The 16398-nt window shown below is 62.7% G+C and overlaps 1 protein-coding gene across 4 annotated transcripts in view; it reads right to left on the minus strand.

Annotated features, from left to right (window-relative positions):
• Nucleotides 1-901: 901 nt before the first annotated feature.
• The window catches only part of ADAR (adenosine deaminase RNA specific), a 37600-nt gene continuing 22103 nt past the window's right edge, over nt 902-16398 (minus strand). For 3 of the 4 annotated variants that reach the window (XM_080825221.1, XM_080825222.1, XM_080825219.1), the window contains exons 3-15: nt 15303-15486; nt 14823-14971; nt 14246-14390; nt 13956-14146; nt 7344-7566; nt 6996-7167; nt 6555-6648; nt 6098-6220; nt 5789-5922; nt 4213-4395; nt 3605-3717; nt 3186-3313; nt 902-3095 (exon numbers count right to left, since the gene is read on the minus strand). In XM_080825221.1, the coding sequence (XP_080681347.1) occupies nt 2858-3095; nt 3186-3313; nt 3605-3717; nt 4213-4395; nt 5789-5922; nt 6098-6220; nt 6555-6648; nt 6996-7167; nt 7344-7566; nt 13956-14146; nt 14246-14390; nt 14823-14971; nt 15303-15486 (2077 nt within the window). In that variant the 3' untranslated portion in view covers nt 902-2857. The remainder of the gene's footprint in view (nt 3096-3185; nt 3314-3604; nt 3718-4212; nt 4396-5788; nt 5923-6097; nt 6221-6554; nt 6649-6995; nt 7168-7343; nt 7567-13955; nt 14147-14245; nt 14391-14822; nt 14972-15302; nt 15487-16398) is intronic. The other variant, XM_080825220.1, reaches the window with a different exon arrangement.

Raw genomic sequence — 16398 nt, forward strand, 5'->3', positions numbered from 1 at the left:
ACAGCGCGGGCACGGGGCGGTCAAGGCTGTGGTCTGTGTGAAGGCCGCACCTGTCCCCAGAACCCTGGTTTGCTCTGGGCCCAAACCCGGCAGTGGCGCCCAGCTGTGGCCTCTGAAGGAAGGCAGGGTGGTGGGAACAGACAGTGCCAGCCGACGACACTCCCACAGGCAGTCCTGTGTCCCAGCCCCTCCGAGTGGGCAGTGGGTTCGGCTCGTTCCCTCCGCACGGGGGCTGGCGTTCGCGCTCGTTGCGAAGGGGGCTGTGTCCTCAGGACTTGGGTACGGTTTCCCTCCGGCGGGGGTGGGGGGCAGGAGCAGCCTGAGGGGTCCCCATACGTCCCTGCAGGGGGGACATCTCCTTCCCCGTCTCCAGAAGTCGTCCAGCCGACTCAGCCCTGGGTCTCGGACCATGAATGACACCCACACACAGCTGTGGTCCTTAATGTGCCCCCAAACTCGTCACTGGCCCTCCTGGCCTCAGCTGTCCCATCTGTCACGGATGGGGAAGGAGGCTCCGCAGTGACTGTGTGTCCTCTGGGAGGACATTGCTTCTAAAAAGGTGGGACGGATGTCGTAGAGACTGTGGCAGGAACGGCAGCGTGGGGAGGGGCGCGTTCTCTGTGGAAGTCACGCGGACAACACTCCAGCTCCTGCCCCCGAGACCACGGCCCGGCTGCTCCCGGACCCCCGAGCCCCCGCTGCACACGCACTGCCTGCTGCTCGGGGCAGGGGCTGGGACGGACGCCCCAGCAGAGCACGAGGGCTGCGTGTGCTGCGGATGTGCTGGCTTTCCCGCCCAGAGGACAAGGTGTCAGGCTGGGGCTCTGTCCCCAGAAACCGCAGGGCCGCGGTGCCTCTGCCCCCACGTTCCCTCCCCGGGAAGCCACAACTGGAGACTTCCTAACAATTCAGATTCTCTTTATTTCCGAGGAATGTATATTGTTAGTCACGGTTGTCAAGGGACACATCAAAGCGGAATCGAGGACCCGGGGGCAGCCCCCCCACACCGAGTCCGTGCCTGGGCCCCTCCCACCCGCTCCTGGAGCCGCACCAGGACCCAGACCGGCACAGTCGCTCCACGTGAGTCAAGGAAGTAGCTTCGAGCAGCGACGGTTTCACAAGTGATTATTCAGAGAATGCACAACAGCCACAGTTCGGACAAACCAACTACAAAGATCATTTTAAAAAAGGAAGAAGGGCATCCTGGTTACTAAAAACAAAGATCAGACAAGAAAGTAGAGCACGGGGGGGGGCTCTGCCCCTCCAGTCCTGGGGGCACAGCGGGCCCCCTTCCTGCAGCAGAGGCCGACCCTGGGGCTCCTGGTCAGAGACCCTCCAGCCGCCTCTAGGTGGGGCGCCCCGGGGGGCTGGCCCCGCCCCCCCAACACAGGCCCCGAACCCCCCCCCCCAGCTCCTCGGGACACCTGGCTGTTCCTCAGACTTCTTTAGTAGTATACGTCTAAAAAACTTGGTTTTTTGTTTAAATTTTGGTCAATTTTTGGTCAGAAGCAGAGGGAATAGTGGCCACAAGAACGGAGTGAGAGTGTGTGGGTACGTACGGCGGGAGAGGGGTCCGGACGGGCTGCCTCGTCAGCAGTGAGGGGGGCGCGAGGTGGGGGGACAGTCACCCGAGGGCCTGGCCTGGCCGGTGGGCAGGGACCAAGGGGTCACCTAGAGGCGGGCTCAGGCCTGGTTGGCGTGGGCAGAGCCGAGCTCCAGGGAGCTGGCCGGGGGTGCGGACGGGCTTCCGCCTCACGTGGTTTCAACTGGGGCCGGGTGTCGACTCTGCAGAAGCCCCCCACCCCCCCCCGACAGCCCGAGGCCTGCCCCTCTGGAGCTCTCCGGCAGACCGAAGTCTTGGGTAAACGAAAAACTAAATCTGATTTTAAAATCTGTGTACTTCTAGGTTCTCTGTAGCAGTTAAGAATCAACATTTATGAAGTTTTTAAAAACTAACACACCCATGACTCGGCCAACGCCCCCTGGTGTCACGGTCATGAGAGAGGGACGAGGCGGCGCGGGGACCCGGCCCGGTGGGATTGTTCCGCCCGTCCTCTCAGTCCTGATTATCGGGGCAGAGGGGACTCGCGGTGCAGGACCTCTCCCTGCCGGGGTTGGGGTCTGTGTCCCCGCCAGCAGGACACCCCCCAGGAATGCTTCCGGAGGACGGCGGGGGCGGTGGTCCCACGAGGCCGGTCTGTGTGGCGGGGCGGCTGGTGTCACCCTGCGGGGCTCCTGTGGGCTCGAGTCCGAGGCCAGCCCTCCCTGCTGCCCAGCCCCCACCGGCTAAAGTGCAAGACCCGAAGGTCACCGAGCGCCCCCTGCGGGTCCGGGTCCCCGTCCCCGTCCCCGTCCCCGACGGCCCGGCCTGGCGATGAACTGCGCGCGCTCGTCAGCTCCTGTCCTCACACCTGTTTCACTGAATGACAGTCACCTCTGGCCCTCGCGGAGGAAAGGAGAAACATAACGATCCTAAGGCGGGAATCGCGAAGGGCAGAGAGAGACAGAGGCCTCCAGCCCTGGCCGGACTCGGCGCGGCCCGGCCCGACCCAGACGCCGAGACGTGGGTGCGGCAAACGCACGGGGTGGAAGTGGAAACCAAAGCGGGTCTGAGCTGGGGGGGCGAGGGGGGCTCACGAGGTGGGCGAGAGGGGACGACGCGCCTCCCTCTGGTGGAGAGGGCAGGGGGCAGGTGGGTGGGCGGGCCTGGCTCCCGGCGGAAGCAGGGCACGGGGACACCACGGTTCCTGGTGTCACCGCAGTGCTCCCACCAGGAAAAGAAAAGAGGAAAGGAACGGCTCCAGACAGACGCGCCGAGGGAAGCGCCAGCCCACCGGTGCCCCCCGTCCCTGGCCCCTCACACGGGGCAGAGGTAGAAGTTCTTCTCCTCCTGAGGCTTGCTGATCCAGTTCCCATAGCCCATGTCCTTCAGGCTCTGTTTGAAGTAGTTCTTGGCGATCTCGTAGTCCCGGGCGGCTTTCTTGGCCTCACCGTAGGACAGTCTGAGCAGATCCCTGCGGTACCGGAAGGAGCAGAGCTTCTTAAACAGGAGGAAAATGTTCTTTTTGGAGACCCGGGACAATTCGTTCCGTGGCCTGGAGGAACAAAAACCGCTCATTACTCCCCAGGGAGCTGAGAAGGCGGGGCGTGCAGGCAGGGTGCGCCGCAGATGGCCGGCGCCTCACCCGTCCACGGTGCCCCGGGTCCCGTCCAGGATCTCCAGGTCATAGCCGTCCGCCAGGCACCAGTTGACGCTCGTCTCCTTCGTCTTCCCCGACTGCCTTTTGGAGTCGTACACGCTGACTCGGCCAACCTAGAGGTCCCGGGAGAGACAGGGGACAGATGGCGACCTTCCAGAAGGTCCTGCCGCAGGGACTCGGGACCCCCAAGGGCGGGGGGGGGTGGCTCGGGATCTTTCCTCTCGGCTAGGACTTGTGTGGCACAGACTCTGGTCCTACTAAGCCCAGCTCAATTCAAACGGGTCCCAGACCAAGCAGAAAGCCCCCGGCGGCCGACAGGATGAAGGGACCAGCTCCTAGGACACCCGTGAGGTGTCCCCCCGGCCACAGCAAACATCAAGAGAAAGTGGAGGGAGCTACAGCACCTTGGGGTGGTTGACAATGAAGGGGGGTCGCAGTCCGTCCTCGAAGGCATTCCCGTCTCTCGTCACACGGCAGCAGATGGCACGGGTCAGATGCCCTTGGCTGAAGAGGTAACCTGCGTGGGAAAGGCGGGCACCTGAGCTTGCTGTGGGCGCTGCCGCGAGGCGGAGACATACTGGGGCGCGCAAGTGCGAGTGGGTGGTCGGGACCAAGGTGGCAGGCCTTGCTGGCGGTGGCTGTGCAGGGCACATGGCCCCAGAGCCACAGGCACGTTTCGGGCTTCAGGTGTGCGTGCTGGGGGGTTGTTGTCTGATCAGGAAGCCCAGATGCTGCCACCAGAAGCCACGGTCTCCCACCGTGAGGGGACACGCCTCCCCCCAGCGCGCGGGCAGTGTGCGGGGACAGGATTCTGGGGGGGAGGGACAGCAGTGGGGACAGGATGGGGACGGGGGGGGACAGCAGTGGGGACAGGACAGGGCCAGCTGGCAGGAGGCCAGCAGCAGGGACGGGACGGGGACGGTGGAGGGAGCAGGAGTGGGGACGGGACGGGACGGGGACGGTGCAGGGAGCAGCAGTGGGCACGGGGCGGCGGGCAGCAGCAGCCCCTCACCCAGCGTCACAGACTTGAGGTACACGGGCTGCAGGAAGTGTGTCAGCAGCGCTCCCTGCAGGCCGAGCACGTTCCAGCGCAGGATCTTGTCGCTGCAGGACATGGTGCGCAGCCGCTCCCCCAGCCGGATGCCGTCCCATGTGGGCACGATGTCACTGGACTCCACTGGGATTGTGCCTTCCCCTGTGGAGGGACTGAGGTCAGAGCTACACGGGCCCCTGGGCCGGGCCCCTTCCCGGCGTGGCCTTCGCACACCTCCCACGTGGGCCAAGGCTGTGTGTGGTCAGTCTTCATAGACTGCACTGGCTAGTACTGGGCACGCTACTCCGTGCGGGAGCAACGGAAGCAAAACCGCAAGATCCTTGCGCTCTTGGAACGTTCGTGGGGGTGGGGGTGGGGCTGGAGAGGGTCAGATCCACAGCAAGCAAGCAAAGCAGCCCAGACAGAACTCCGAACGGAACAGTGCTCAGAGCCGGGAGGGAGGGACGGCAGTGGACAGTGGGGGGCCCTCCGGGGCTGGAACTGCCAGGGTAGCAAAGACACCAGGAGAAGCAACAGTTGAGTACGACAGGTTCAGACACTGAGAACAGCACAAGCAAAGGCCCTGTGGCAGCGAGAGGCTGGGCTGTCCAGGTTGCTGATGAAGAGCCAGTGGGCTTGAGGCACCTGCGTGTGTGCAGGCCTGGCTTCTGCATGAAGGGCAGTGGGAAACCATGTGGCTGTTTTCAGTGACAGCTCTACTGAGTTCGAATTCACCCATTTAAAGCCACAATGGTTTTTTGTATGTTCACAGGGGTGCAGCCCTCCCCATGGTCAAGTTCAGAACCTTTCACTGCCCTCAAAAGCAGCATCCCCACGTGCACTAAGCCCTCCCAGCCCAGGCCCCAGGTAGCCACACATCCACTTCTTGTCTCCACAGGGAGGCCTGCTCTGTATCCCCGACGTTGTGCATCAACGGAGGCACGAGACGCAGGACCTCGGTGACCGGCTGCCTTCTCAGGGCTCGTCTGTGTTGTGACAGGAGCCAGTGCCGCGCCCCTCTCACGGTGGAACCGACCTCACCACGCAGACAGACCCCGTTCGGGTCACTCGCCAGTGGCCAGACTGGGGTGACTTTCACCCCTTGCCGTTAGGAACCAGCATGCACTCGTCTGTTCTCCTGGGGACGCACCCTAGAACGAGCTGCTGGGTCGGGGGCAGCTCTGTGGGTTTTGAGCAGGGAGGTGACCTGGCCTGAGTGGGCGGGGGGCGGGGATGAGGAGACACCCCCCCACCAAAGGCCCTGGAGGAGGGGCCGGCGGACGGAAGACAGTTGTGCAGCTGCACACTTGGCGCCCACCTCTGTCACTCCTTGGACTCGGTCCCACGTCCCTTCTCCCCCCGCCCCCCAGGCCGGGAAGGGGACTCCCACACCTCTGTCTCTAGCCAGGTGGGCACTCCACCTCCTCCCTGACTTGCGCAGCTCCCCGACTACAGATGCCAAGTGGAATTTTGGCCTTCTACGCCGCACCGCCGTCCCCAGGTCACCCCTCTCAGCAGGAGCCTTCCCGTGGGCGTGAGGGAGCGCGCCACTCACCGTTCTCCACCTTGGTGCGCAGCTTGCCCTGTTTGGGGTTCTCGAAGACGGGGTAGTGACGGGAGTCGGAGCTCTCCACGGCGCGGTCGCTGCAGGACTTGTCGAAGAGGGCGCCGTCCCCACACGGGGCCGTGCTGCAGGACAGGGGTGTCCGTGAAAGCCCAGCTGTGCGGGGGCCCCCCCAGTCCCCAGGGCCTCTCCCACAGCCTCCCGCAGGCCACTGAGCCAAGTGCGGCCCAGGATGGCACTCAGACGCCCGACCCCGGGGCCTGACAGGCCGGCTCTGGGGGCAGCCGAGACCACACGGACCTGATGTACAGGTGGAACGACACACTCTTCTTTATCTGCAGCTTTTCTCCGCCCCTCGCGGGCTCGAATATGCTCTCCTTCGCCGTCTGGGGGTTGTACTTCATCAGCTCACTATAGAGGAACCTACGAGGGGAGCCGTGGCTAGGACCGCAGTGGCCTCTGTGGCCCGGCCTCCCGTCGGGGGAGGCCTCCCCCCGAGGCCCAGACACCTCGGAAAGCTAGCCGGCCTCTCGGGTCGGTCTCGGTTCTGTCCCCTGACCTGTCAAACACGTGAGCTCGAGGGCAGAGCGGGCGGGCTGGCGAGGGGCTCCCCGGGTCCCCAGACGCAGGTGGAAGGCGTCCGCGCCCCGACAGGACCAAGAGGGCCTGGTGCAGAAGCGGGCTCTGCAGCGGCGCGGCCCCAGCCCCGAGGGGTCGGGCGTGAGACGGGCTCCCGGGCGGCCCCCGGCCCACCCACCTGATGAAGCCGCGCCGGGAGATGATCTCCGCGTGGCAGTCGTTCACCGTCTCCCCCTTCAGGCTGAGCGAGTCCCCCTTCACGCAGCGGTTCCCTGGGGGGGGGGGGGGGACAGCACGCGTGACCCTTCCCCGGGAAACGAAGGCAGACAGGATAGAGGCTGTTCAGCTTTTCCTTTTTTTTCTTTTTTTGAGAGAGAGGGAGCGCGAGTGGCGTCTGGGCAGGGGTGGGGCAGGGGAGGGACAGGGGACGCCCCGCTGACCGTGGAGCCTGCTCCCACCTCTCAGGGGCGGGATCCCACTGCCCAGAGATCACGGCCTGGGCCCAAACGCCCCGGGGTGGGGGGGTGCACGGGCGGTCTGTGGGGGGCTGGGGATGGAACCCGCCTCGAGCCCCGCCCCTGCCCCCCGCCCCGGGGCCTAGGCAGCGAGCCTCCCCGACCTGTGCCCAGGCTGACCACCACCCCCAGGTCGTCGGAGGCCTTCTTCATGATGACGGCGGCCAGGATCTTGCGGCCGAGCAGCGAGGGCTGGAGGCTGTTGGTGAGCGCGTTGAAGCAACGGTGGCTCAGCATGGCGATCTGGTCGTGGAAAGTGCTGCCGCTGAGCGGGAGCTGCGGGCACAAGGCTGCGTCAGGGCGCTCGCGTGCGGGCCCGGCTCCGCGTGCCGCCGGGGCCCCCGCCACAGCCCCCGACTACGGCCCAGGACGGCGAGTGAAGCGCCAGGTCCACCCGGAGAGGGGTCGGCGGGACCCCGCAAAGAGAGAGCACCAAGAGTCGACGTCTTAACTGTCTTTGGCTGTGCTTCTGGGGACCTGGAGAGGAGCACAGTTCTTCTGAGACCGGCCCCCGTCTCTGGGGTTACCTCTGTGAAGCCCATTCGCTCCGCCTTCTCGCTCTCCCCAATCAAGACGCGCAGGGCCGCGTCGGCCGCTTCCTGCTTGCCCTGCTTCTTGCTGTGCGCGCAGACGGCCGGGAACCAGCGACCCCCAACTTTCGCCTGGTAAACGAACCTTTGGGAGGAGAAGCAGGGCGTGAAGACAGGCGCCCGACCGGACCCGGGCCCCGGGGACTCGCGCGGGGGCCTCCGCAGAGACAGATGCCGCCCGTCTGCTCCCGCTGCTCGCTCATCTCTAACCCGACTCCGCTCAGCGGGAGACGCGCTGAGACACGACGCTTCGTGGGGCGTCCCGAGTCCCTCGCCGGAGATCGGAGGGGGCCCCAGAACCGAGGGGCACACCGGGCCACTGAGCCCCGACGAGGTGCCCCGGTCCACAGAGGCTCGGGGCCGGGCTCCCGAGCCGCGGCGTGCCTCACGCCTCCCCTCGTGCCAGCCAGTAGCTGGGCGCGGGCCGGGGGGTGACAGAAGCCCCAGGGCTGGGGACGCGGTGTGAAAGATACCAGAAGGCAGCGGGGTCCTGCTTGAGGCTCAGGAGAATCTCACGTCGTTCCACACGTTTGAAGAGAACACGAGTTCTGTGCGCGCGCGCACACACACACACAGGCTCCCCTCGGAGCCGTCGCGGGCTGGGGCCCGGACCAGCAGAGTAAAGCCAGTTTTGGGATAAAATGAGATAAAACCAACTTCCTGGTTTTCCAGTGCAACAGAAGTTAGGGTTACACTCTACTGAGCCTCTCAGGTGTGCAACGGCCTTCGATCTAAACAACACGCGCCCCTAATTAAAAAGCACTTCACTGCTAAAAAGATGCTAACCACCGTTCGAGCTTTCAGTGACTCGTAACCACAGATCACAGATTGCTAAATACGGAGAATTTTAGACATTGTGAGAATCCCCGAAATGAGCCCAGAGACATGGCGTGGGCAGACGCCGCTGGAGAAACGGCCCAACGCCGGCTTCCACAATCCCCGTGAGCAAACCGCTGCGTACACGGCAAACAGCCGCTGTACGTGGGGACCAAACATGGCGCAGGCTGGGGTCAGGCTGGGGGTCGGACGCTGGGACTCCCACCAGCCGCGCTCCCTGTGCCTAGTAACCGTAGGAGGCCCGTGGTTTCCCTTTTTCTGGCGCGCTGGGGACACCGAGTTAAGGAAGCCAAAACCCCGAAGACAAGAGGAGGTGCGGTGGTGAGGCGTGCAGGGGGCCGGGGGGGCCTGCCAGGTGGTTCACAGCAAGGCCCGCTGACCGCTGCGGGCATGCAGGGCTGAGGGCGGGAGGGGGTGCTTGGAGGGGGTGCGGGGTGCGGGGCGCGGGGCTGGGGGGACCCGCGCAGCAGAGCAGGTGCAGGCAGGCACGTGAGGCCATGGGAAGAGAAAGCGTCTCTCCTGTCACTGCCGCCCCTTCCTCAATGCAGCACTGCAGACGGGCGTCAGTTGGGAGTAAGAAGAGGGTCTTGGTGAAAGTCTGAATAAAAAGGGATCTGAAGAGGGGGACAGAGACGTTAGGACGAAACAGTAGTGAAAATGCTGGGGAGAGGGCCAAGGGCAGCAGGGAGCAGAGACCGTCCCTAGGGGCTTTCTGCGGCGGGTGTGGGCGGGCCGGGCCTCCCGCCTTGGCAGGTTCGCTCCCCTCCCACCGCAGGCCTGCGCTGAACCCGGCCCTGCCCAGGGCTCCGGCTTTCTCCGAACCGTCCCCAGGCCGCGGCACGGCACCCGTCCGCACGAAGTCAGGCCACGCCAAGCAGACTCACAACCCATCACGCACCTCGAGCTCTTTAGAATACACACGAGACGGGAGACCCTACGTCTCTCTAGGGGATCACTGGTTCCAATCTGGCCCCTGTCCAAACAGAACGGAGACCAGAAACGTTCTCTGGACGAATAACAAAGAAAGGAGTGTAGTGGAGAGGAGAGGCCGCTGGAGGCAGGAGGGGAGGGTCTGGAGAGCAGGACGTCTAAGACAGAGCCTGAGACTGGTCTCCTCGAGGGAGGTGAAGAGGCTGGACGTGATGACCCACACCCGACCACTGGTGTGAGCTACTGGGGGGACAGTGAGGTCGCCCACGGAGATGGGAAGGACCAGAGGAAAAGAGCCTAAGAGGCGAAACCCAAGAGCTCTCCTTCAGGAGGGCCAGACTCGAGCCCAGTCGAAGCGACAAGGAAGCTGGAGGGGAGCCCGGGGCCCTGCGGAGGTCTCGGCCCCCACAGCCGGCGCCGTCCAGCAGCGAGATGCTGACATACGGTCGCCGAGAAGGGCGGACAGAGGGAAGCCGTGCTCTCCTGTCACAGAGCCATTACGGCGGCTCCACGGCCCGCAGCCCCGGGGGTCCTCACGCCCTCCCCTCACTCCTGGTAAGTCCGTAAATCCTGCCTGAGTCCCGGAAGTGCGAGGGAGGGTTTCCCGCAAGCGGAAGGGGAGCCGGACAGAAGGAAGGCGTGAGGGGCGAGGCTGGCGACACGGGAGGGCCGCTAGGCACCAAGGGCAGGCCCTGCGAGCCAGCGTGCCCGTCACAGGCCGGAAGGCTCTCCGGGTGGCCTGGGCCGGTGTCCTCGAGTCCTTCTCACCGGGCTTCACGCTCTCCCGGGAGGAGGTCAGAGCCGAGAGACAGACAAGGACATGAACAGGTGGTTCATATCCAAGAAACACAGATAACATGCGAACGTGAAGAAATGAGTCAACATCACTTACTACGGAGACAAATTCAAAGTAAGACTCTGCGTCATGAGTTCTTCTCCTGTAACCACATTTTAAAATTGAGCAGTGGGGGCGCCTGGGGGGCTCAGAGGGTTAAGCCTCTGCCTTCAGCTCAGGTCATGATCTCAGGGTCCTGGGATCGAGCTCCGCATCGGGCTCTCTGTGCGGCGGGGAGCCTGCTTCCCCCTCTCTCTCTGCCTGCCTCTCTGCCTGCTTGTGATCTCTGTCTGCCAATTAAATACTTACAAAAAACAAAACAAAACAAAACTGAGCAGTGGGTTACCGCATAAGTAAATGTTCCCGTCGTTAAGTATGGAAGGGTGATGAGCGTCCCTCATCTCCAGAAGCAAACACTGGGCCCAGTTTTCCATCCTCGCAGAGCTGGCCCCGTGCCTGCATCCCAGTCCTCCCCGAGCCCCCGCTGTGCCCACGGGTGTCCCACAGCCCGTTTGTACACCCCGTGCGCGGCACCGCGGTGGGCGCGCCCCACGATTCACCGGTCCGCAGACCACCTCGGTTGTCCGTTGAAACAGCAGAGCTGCCGTGCAGGGTGCAGGAGGGTTCCCGGGGCGCCCCGCGCCCTGAAAGCGCCGCTCTCCACTCCCCACTGTGACGCTCGGGAGGACACTCAGGGACACGTGAGCACACTGAGCACATGCGCATTTAGCTCACACGCCTCTCAGTGGAAAGAACCCCTTACTTAGAAAGAAATCGGCCCCTGGTGTTTTACCCCCAGGTGGCCTTTTAAGACCCCAATTCTCCTGACACCCACCCACACCTCTGTCTTTCTGATTTTCTTTCATGGAAAAGCTTTGCCATTCCAAAGTTCTCAAGTAAAAATCCCCACTTTCACCTGTGATGTTATGATTTATGTATATATTTTTAGGATTTTATTTTTAAGCAATCTCTACACCCAGCGTGGGGCTTGAACCCAGAACACCGAGATGGAGATTCGCGCCGCATTGAGCCATCCTGCGCCCCTGCCTTATGTTGAAGTCCTGGACGCGAGATGACATGTGGCACGGAGACAGACACCAGCGATGTCCTGCTGAGACACGGTGGGCAGCCCCCTCCCCCCGTGTCTGCCGTGAGAGCCGGCCTGGCGCCACGGGCTGTGCAGGTCCTTCAGAACTTTCTGGCTATTCTCCTGGGTTTTTCATTTTCTTTCCCCTTTTCGAACACTTCAGTTATTTGTCAGAAAGAGCACAGGCAGGGGGAGCAGCAGAGGGAGACAGAGAAACAGACTCCGCTGAGCAGGGGGCCTGATGCGGGGCTCGACCCTGGGACCCCCGGATCCTGACCTGAGCTGAAGGCGACGCTTCACCCACTGGACCACCCAGGCACCCCACACGGACTCTCATATGAACCCGGGAATCAGGTCTTGCGGGTCTCCCAGAAGTCAGTTCCATCCCGTCCCCAGTAGGATCACGTGAAACGTAACCACTTGTCTGGGCCCAGCTGCGGTCGTGAGACCGGGTTTTCCACCTCATCACAGAGCCCCGGAGCCGGGGTGTTTCCTGCTCAGAACGTGCGCATCGTGCACCTGCTCCGCTGCCGCTGCCAACAGGCTACTTTCCTCTCCCGCGTCCGTGAACCGCTTCCTCCGCACGCGGGGAGGCTTCCGAGTCCGCCCTCGTTTCCCAAGGCCCTGCTCTCCCGCCTGCCCTCACCTGGGGATGCCCGCCCGCCGCTCGCACCTGGCTCAGGGGCACGAGCCCGATCTGTGCCAGACGACAGCGTCCTCTCCCTGCCTTCTCTGTCCCCACAGGCCGGCGGCGCCGGCGTGCCGAGAAGCACGGGGACCCGGGCACCCCCGTGTCCCGACCTTGCCGCAAACAGCTCCCTGTTCAACGCGGAGTGAACGCCCGGTGGCGGACTTCAGACCGACGTTGTGACCCCGCTCTTAAGGAGATATGCAGTAATGTCTACTTTATTAACGGCTTGGTTTTTTAATCTGAATGGACATTGGATTTTATTAAAAGTCTTTTTGGAATCTCTGGAGAGGACTCTGAACTTTGTCCTTATTATTATTCGGTAAATAACAACAACAAACATCTTGACACAGACTAACCTTTGCACGGCACCAAGACCCCATTTCTCACGTTTTAGAACGGCAAAGGTAAAAATTTGGTTCAGATGTCCCGTTTCCAAAGTTCACGTTACGCCACTCCCCCTTTACTGAAGACCTACGTGAGTACCTCTTTCTACCAACCAAAGAACATCTGCAGAGGATTTCTGCCTTTATGAAAAAAGGCAGGAAGTGAAGACTGCACCCAGCACCTGCCGGGCAGGAAATCCCAAACGAGCTCTGTCCTTCCGGACTGCAGGGAGTCCCCTGCCTCCGCACTGGTTAGGACGGGGCGAGCCATTTCCCAGCCGATGGAAGCATCGACTGCTCTAATCTCGCTGTGGGGAGGTTTGGCAACGTCTACCGAAATTTTAGACGCCCATGAAGACGTCATTCACGGGTGTCACAGAGTGTGGAAATGACCCACACACTGGTCACAAGGGGCTGGCGGACAGCCCAGGTCAGTGCACTGGGGAACCACGGAGCACCTTCCCACAGAAAAGAGAGCGGGACCCGGAAACCTCGCCGAGGTCGCCCTGTTACGCATGAACAGCCCACAGGGCTCAGGGCACACGCGCATCCGCGACAAAGGGGCCGCACGCCGGCCCGGCTTGCGCTTCTGGGAAGACGGTCTGGAAGGACGCACGGGGGCGTGAGGACCGCGCGGCGGCGTGTCAGGGCGCGAGGCGGGGGGACAAGATTCTTGGGTTGCATTTTAAGGCGCGTGTGACCTACACCAAGAGCGAAACCCTTGAAAACTGTTCACGGCCCGGAACCGCCCTCGCGAGCAGGCAGAGCACGAAGACCGCCTCCGGCAGCAGGACCGCTCCGCACCCGGACAAAGTTAGGGCCGCACCGGCTACGGCAACGTCCTCTTTCCCAGCCCAGGTGACGGGTGCGGGCGTCTGCTTCAGGAGAGACCGTTGTGCCTCCCGCGCGATGAAAGAGCCTTAACACCGGAAGCACCGACGCTGCGGGATATGCAGCTGCGGGGGTGCCCGGCCAGCCGGGGCCACAGTGATTCTCGGTCTTGGGCTCGCGACAAGCCCCCCAGTGCTAAGCTTATGTTAAAAAAAAAAAACAAAAAAACCCACAAGATTTAGAAAACGTCCAGAAATATGCAGCTACAGAAAGGACTGTGACGGGTGTGGGCATCCGAGACACGGAACGACGTGTAAGACACGCTGGTGAGTAAGGGAGTCGGGTGCACGAGAACAGGATTTATACTTACTTTTGTTTAAAAAGCAAAATGAAAAAGTAACATATGCATGGAAATTTCTAGAAGTAGTAAAGAAGCTGGTTATGTGTAATTCTGGGGAAGGAAACTATCAGCCTGAGGTAGAAAGGAGACTTTTCCTGGCATACCTTTTCAAGGAGCCTGAATGATTTTCTACGCACATATGTATTCCTTTAAAAATTAAACTAAATGCTGAGCCTTCAGCTCCGGTCATGATCCCAGGGTCCTGGGATCGAGCCCCACATCGGGCTCTCTGCTCGGCGGGAAGTCTGCTTCCTCCTCTGTCTGTCTTTCTGCCTACCTGTGATCTCTCTCTCTGTCAAATAAATAAATAAAACCTTTAAAAAATTAATCAAAAATAATCAAAATGGAGCACACCTGCTGTAGGACTGACTGTACTCCAGACGGCCACGGGGATCTTCCAGGCCGGCCTGTCCCTGTGGCCCCGGGGGCAGCCTGTCCTCCCCCCTCCGGGCATGTGGCCTGCGGGGCCGAGACACTCACTTGGGCTCGTGCGGAGGGCCGGACTGGTCGACCAGCTTGAACTCAGCTGCGAAGCCGTGGGAGCGGGCGTACTCCAGCAGGCCGCCCACGGGGTTGGTGTTCAGGTACCGGACGAGCTCGCCGATCCTCCGGACCTTGCTGGGCAGCCCGGACTGCAGGTTATCGAAGGGCTCTGTGCTCGCGCCCCCGGGCTGAAGGGGAGTCAGTGCACAAGGAGGAACCGTGAGCACGGGGGCAGCTCGGGGGTGTCAGGGGCAGTGCTGGGTCCCGGGGTCTCCACGATGGCCCACCTGGGTGTCCAGAGGCGCTGAGCTGGTGGCCTCTCCGTGCAGAGCCTTCATGGCTTCCTCGGCTGCCATCTGCTTGGCCACCTTCTTGCTAGGGGCACTCACGGTGGGGAAGGTGTGGGCTCCCATGGCCACGCAGTACTGGAACCTGGCAGGACACAGAGGAGCTGGGTTAGAGCGGCACCGTTCGCCTCTGCAGACCGGCCTCTCTGAGCTGGTATGGCCTCTCTGCGCCTCGGCCCATGCGGCCCTACGTGTCGGGGCCCTGAGGCCTCCTCCGGGAGCCGTCCTCCGGGATGCAGAGTGTGCAGAGCCCCAGGGACACCCAGGTCTGCAGACCCACCACCAGCTACCGCCAGGCCAAGAAGCTCCCTAGCGCTCGGTCCCTGCATCACCCTCTGAGGTCCTAATCCCAGGCCGTCCGCAGCACGGCAGTGAGCACACTGCGCGGCTCCCCTGCTTCCCGTGTGGAAGACAGGCGACGGCTCAGCGGGACGACCGGCCGCCCCTCAGAAGGCCAGGAGGGCGCTACCACTCTTCCGGGAAAGCCCGGCAGAGATGCCCGACGCGAGAGATGTACTTGGGGTCGTGGGCGGGGCCTTCTCGGGACAGGAGGCGGAACTCGCAGGAGGTCCCCAGCTTGTGCACACACTCCAGCAAGGTGGTGACCGGGTTCTTCCCCGAAAACAAGGCTGCGGCGGAAGGGGCGCTGGGCTGGGACTCTGCCGACTGGAGAAAACGAGAGACGAGAGAAACGGCTGAGAAACCACAGCCGCTGCGTCCCGGCGGGGAGGCCGGTGAGGGGTCAACCCCCCACGACGGGCTGACGGCCCAGAGGGAGAGGGCAGCAAAGGCCGAGTCACTAAGCGTCCTGCGTCCCGTGTCCCACCTGCCAGCGACCGAGCTTGGACTCAGCCATCTCTGAGGCCACTTTCCAGCCTGGCGGTCTGCCACCCCAGCTGTGCGGGGAGGCGGGCAAGCAGGGGCGCTGGGCGTGGGGCAGGGGAGTGAGGCCAAGGCGGGGGCAGAGCACGGGGCCCCCAGAAGGCAAGATGCCTACCTTCTCTGACCCCTTCTCTGTGGAGCAGTCGTAGGGCTCTTCTGGTCTTCCCCCGTCCTTGGCTTTCGCTTCCTCGAGCAGGATGGTCATGGCTTTGAGGGCTGCGTCCTGCTTGGCCACCTTCTTGCTGCCGGCTTCCGCCGGGGGGAATTCTCGGCCACCAATGATGACTTGGAATTTAAATCTTGAAAGCGAGGAGATGGGTGAGTGCAGGCCTGGCCGTCCCTGCCGCCCTCCCCGCGGGGCCCTGCACCCTGGTGCCCTCCTGCTATGCATGGGGGCTCCTGTCCCTTTGGAGCCTCAGCCCCTACCTTCCGGAAACATGGCAGCTAGGGACTCTTCCCAGAGCTCATCAGAGCAAACACAGCTCCGGAGAGACCCGCCATCTCTCAGCAACGAGTTAAGAGAGAGCGCGCACAGAAAACACCAGCCAAAGACACCACTGCAGTGACCGGCAGCCGTCGTTCCAGAGCAGCGGGTCCACTGGCTGCCGCCGGGGCGGCTCCTGCAGACAGCAAAGCTCCTCCTGCACGGCCTCACGCGCGCACGGCCTCACACACACAGAGCCCCAAGCCTGCCCGGCCTCACGCGCACGGCCTCACACTCGGCACCTGCTGGCCCCGGGTCTGCCCCTGCCCCCACTCCCTGGAGACCGGGCCCTACGGTTGGGTCTGAATCAACTAAGGCCCATCTGTCCAGAGCCCCTGGTCACAGAGAAGACCAAAAAGCCTTTGTTCTGGGCCTCTGGACTTAACCTGGACCTCCTGTGCTCAAGTTTTCAAATCTGTTCGGGTATTTGCTCAACCTGCGATCTCACTGAGAAAAGTGGGTCAAACTTCTTACTTCTTAGGTCTTCTGAAATATTTGTACATTGCACCAACATTTCTTATAGCTGGAGTCCAAAAAAAGGTTAACCACAAAACCTACTGCTCTTGCCCGTTCTGGGGGGTGGGGAGTGGAGGCAGAGGGGGCACGACGCCCCCCCGGCCTCTGTCCCAGACACAGAGCAGTCCTGGCCCTGCTGGCTTCCGGCCCCGTCTAAACCGCGCTCCTGCCGGCTGTCTGTGTCATGAAGTGAAGATGATGGACAGAAGGA

This window comes from Martes martes (assembly GCF_963455335.1).
Source record: "Martes martes genome assembly, chromosome: 15".
In the NCBI taxonomy this organism is placed as follows: domain Eukaryota; kingdom Metazoa; phylum Chordata; class Mammalia; order Carnivora; family Mustelidae; genus Martes; species Martes martes.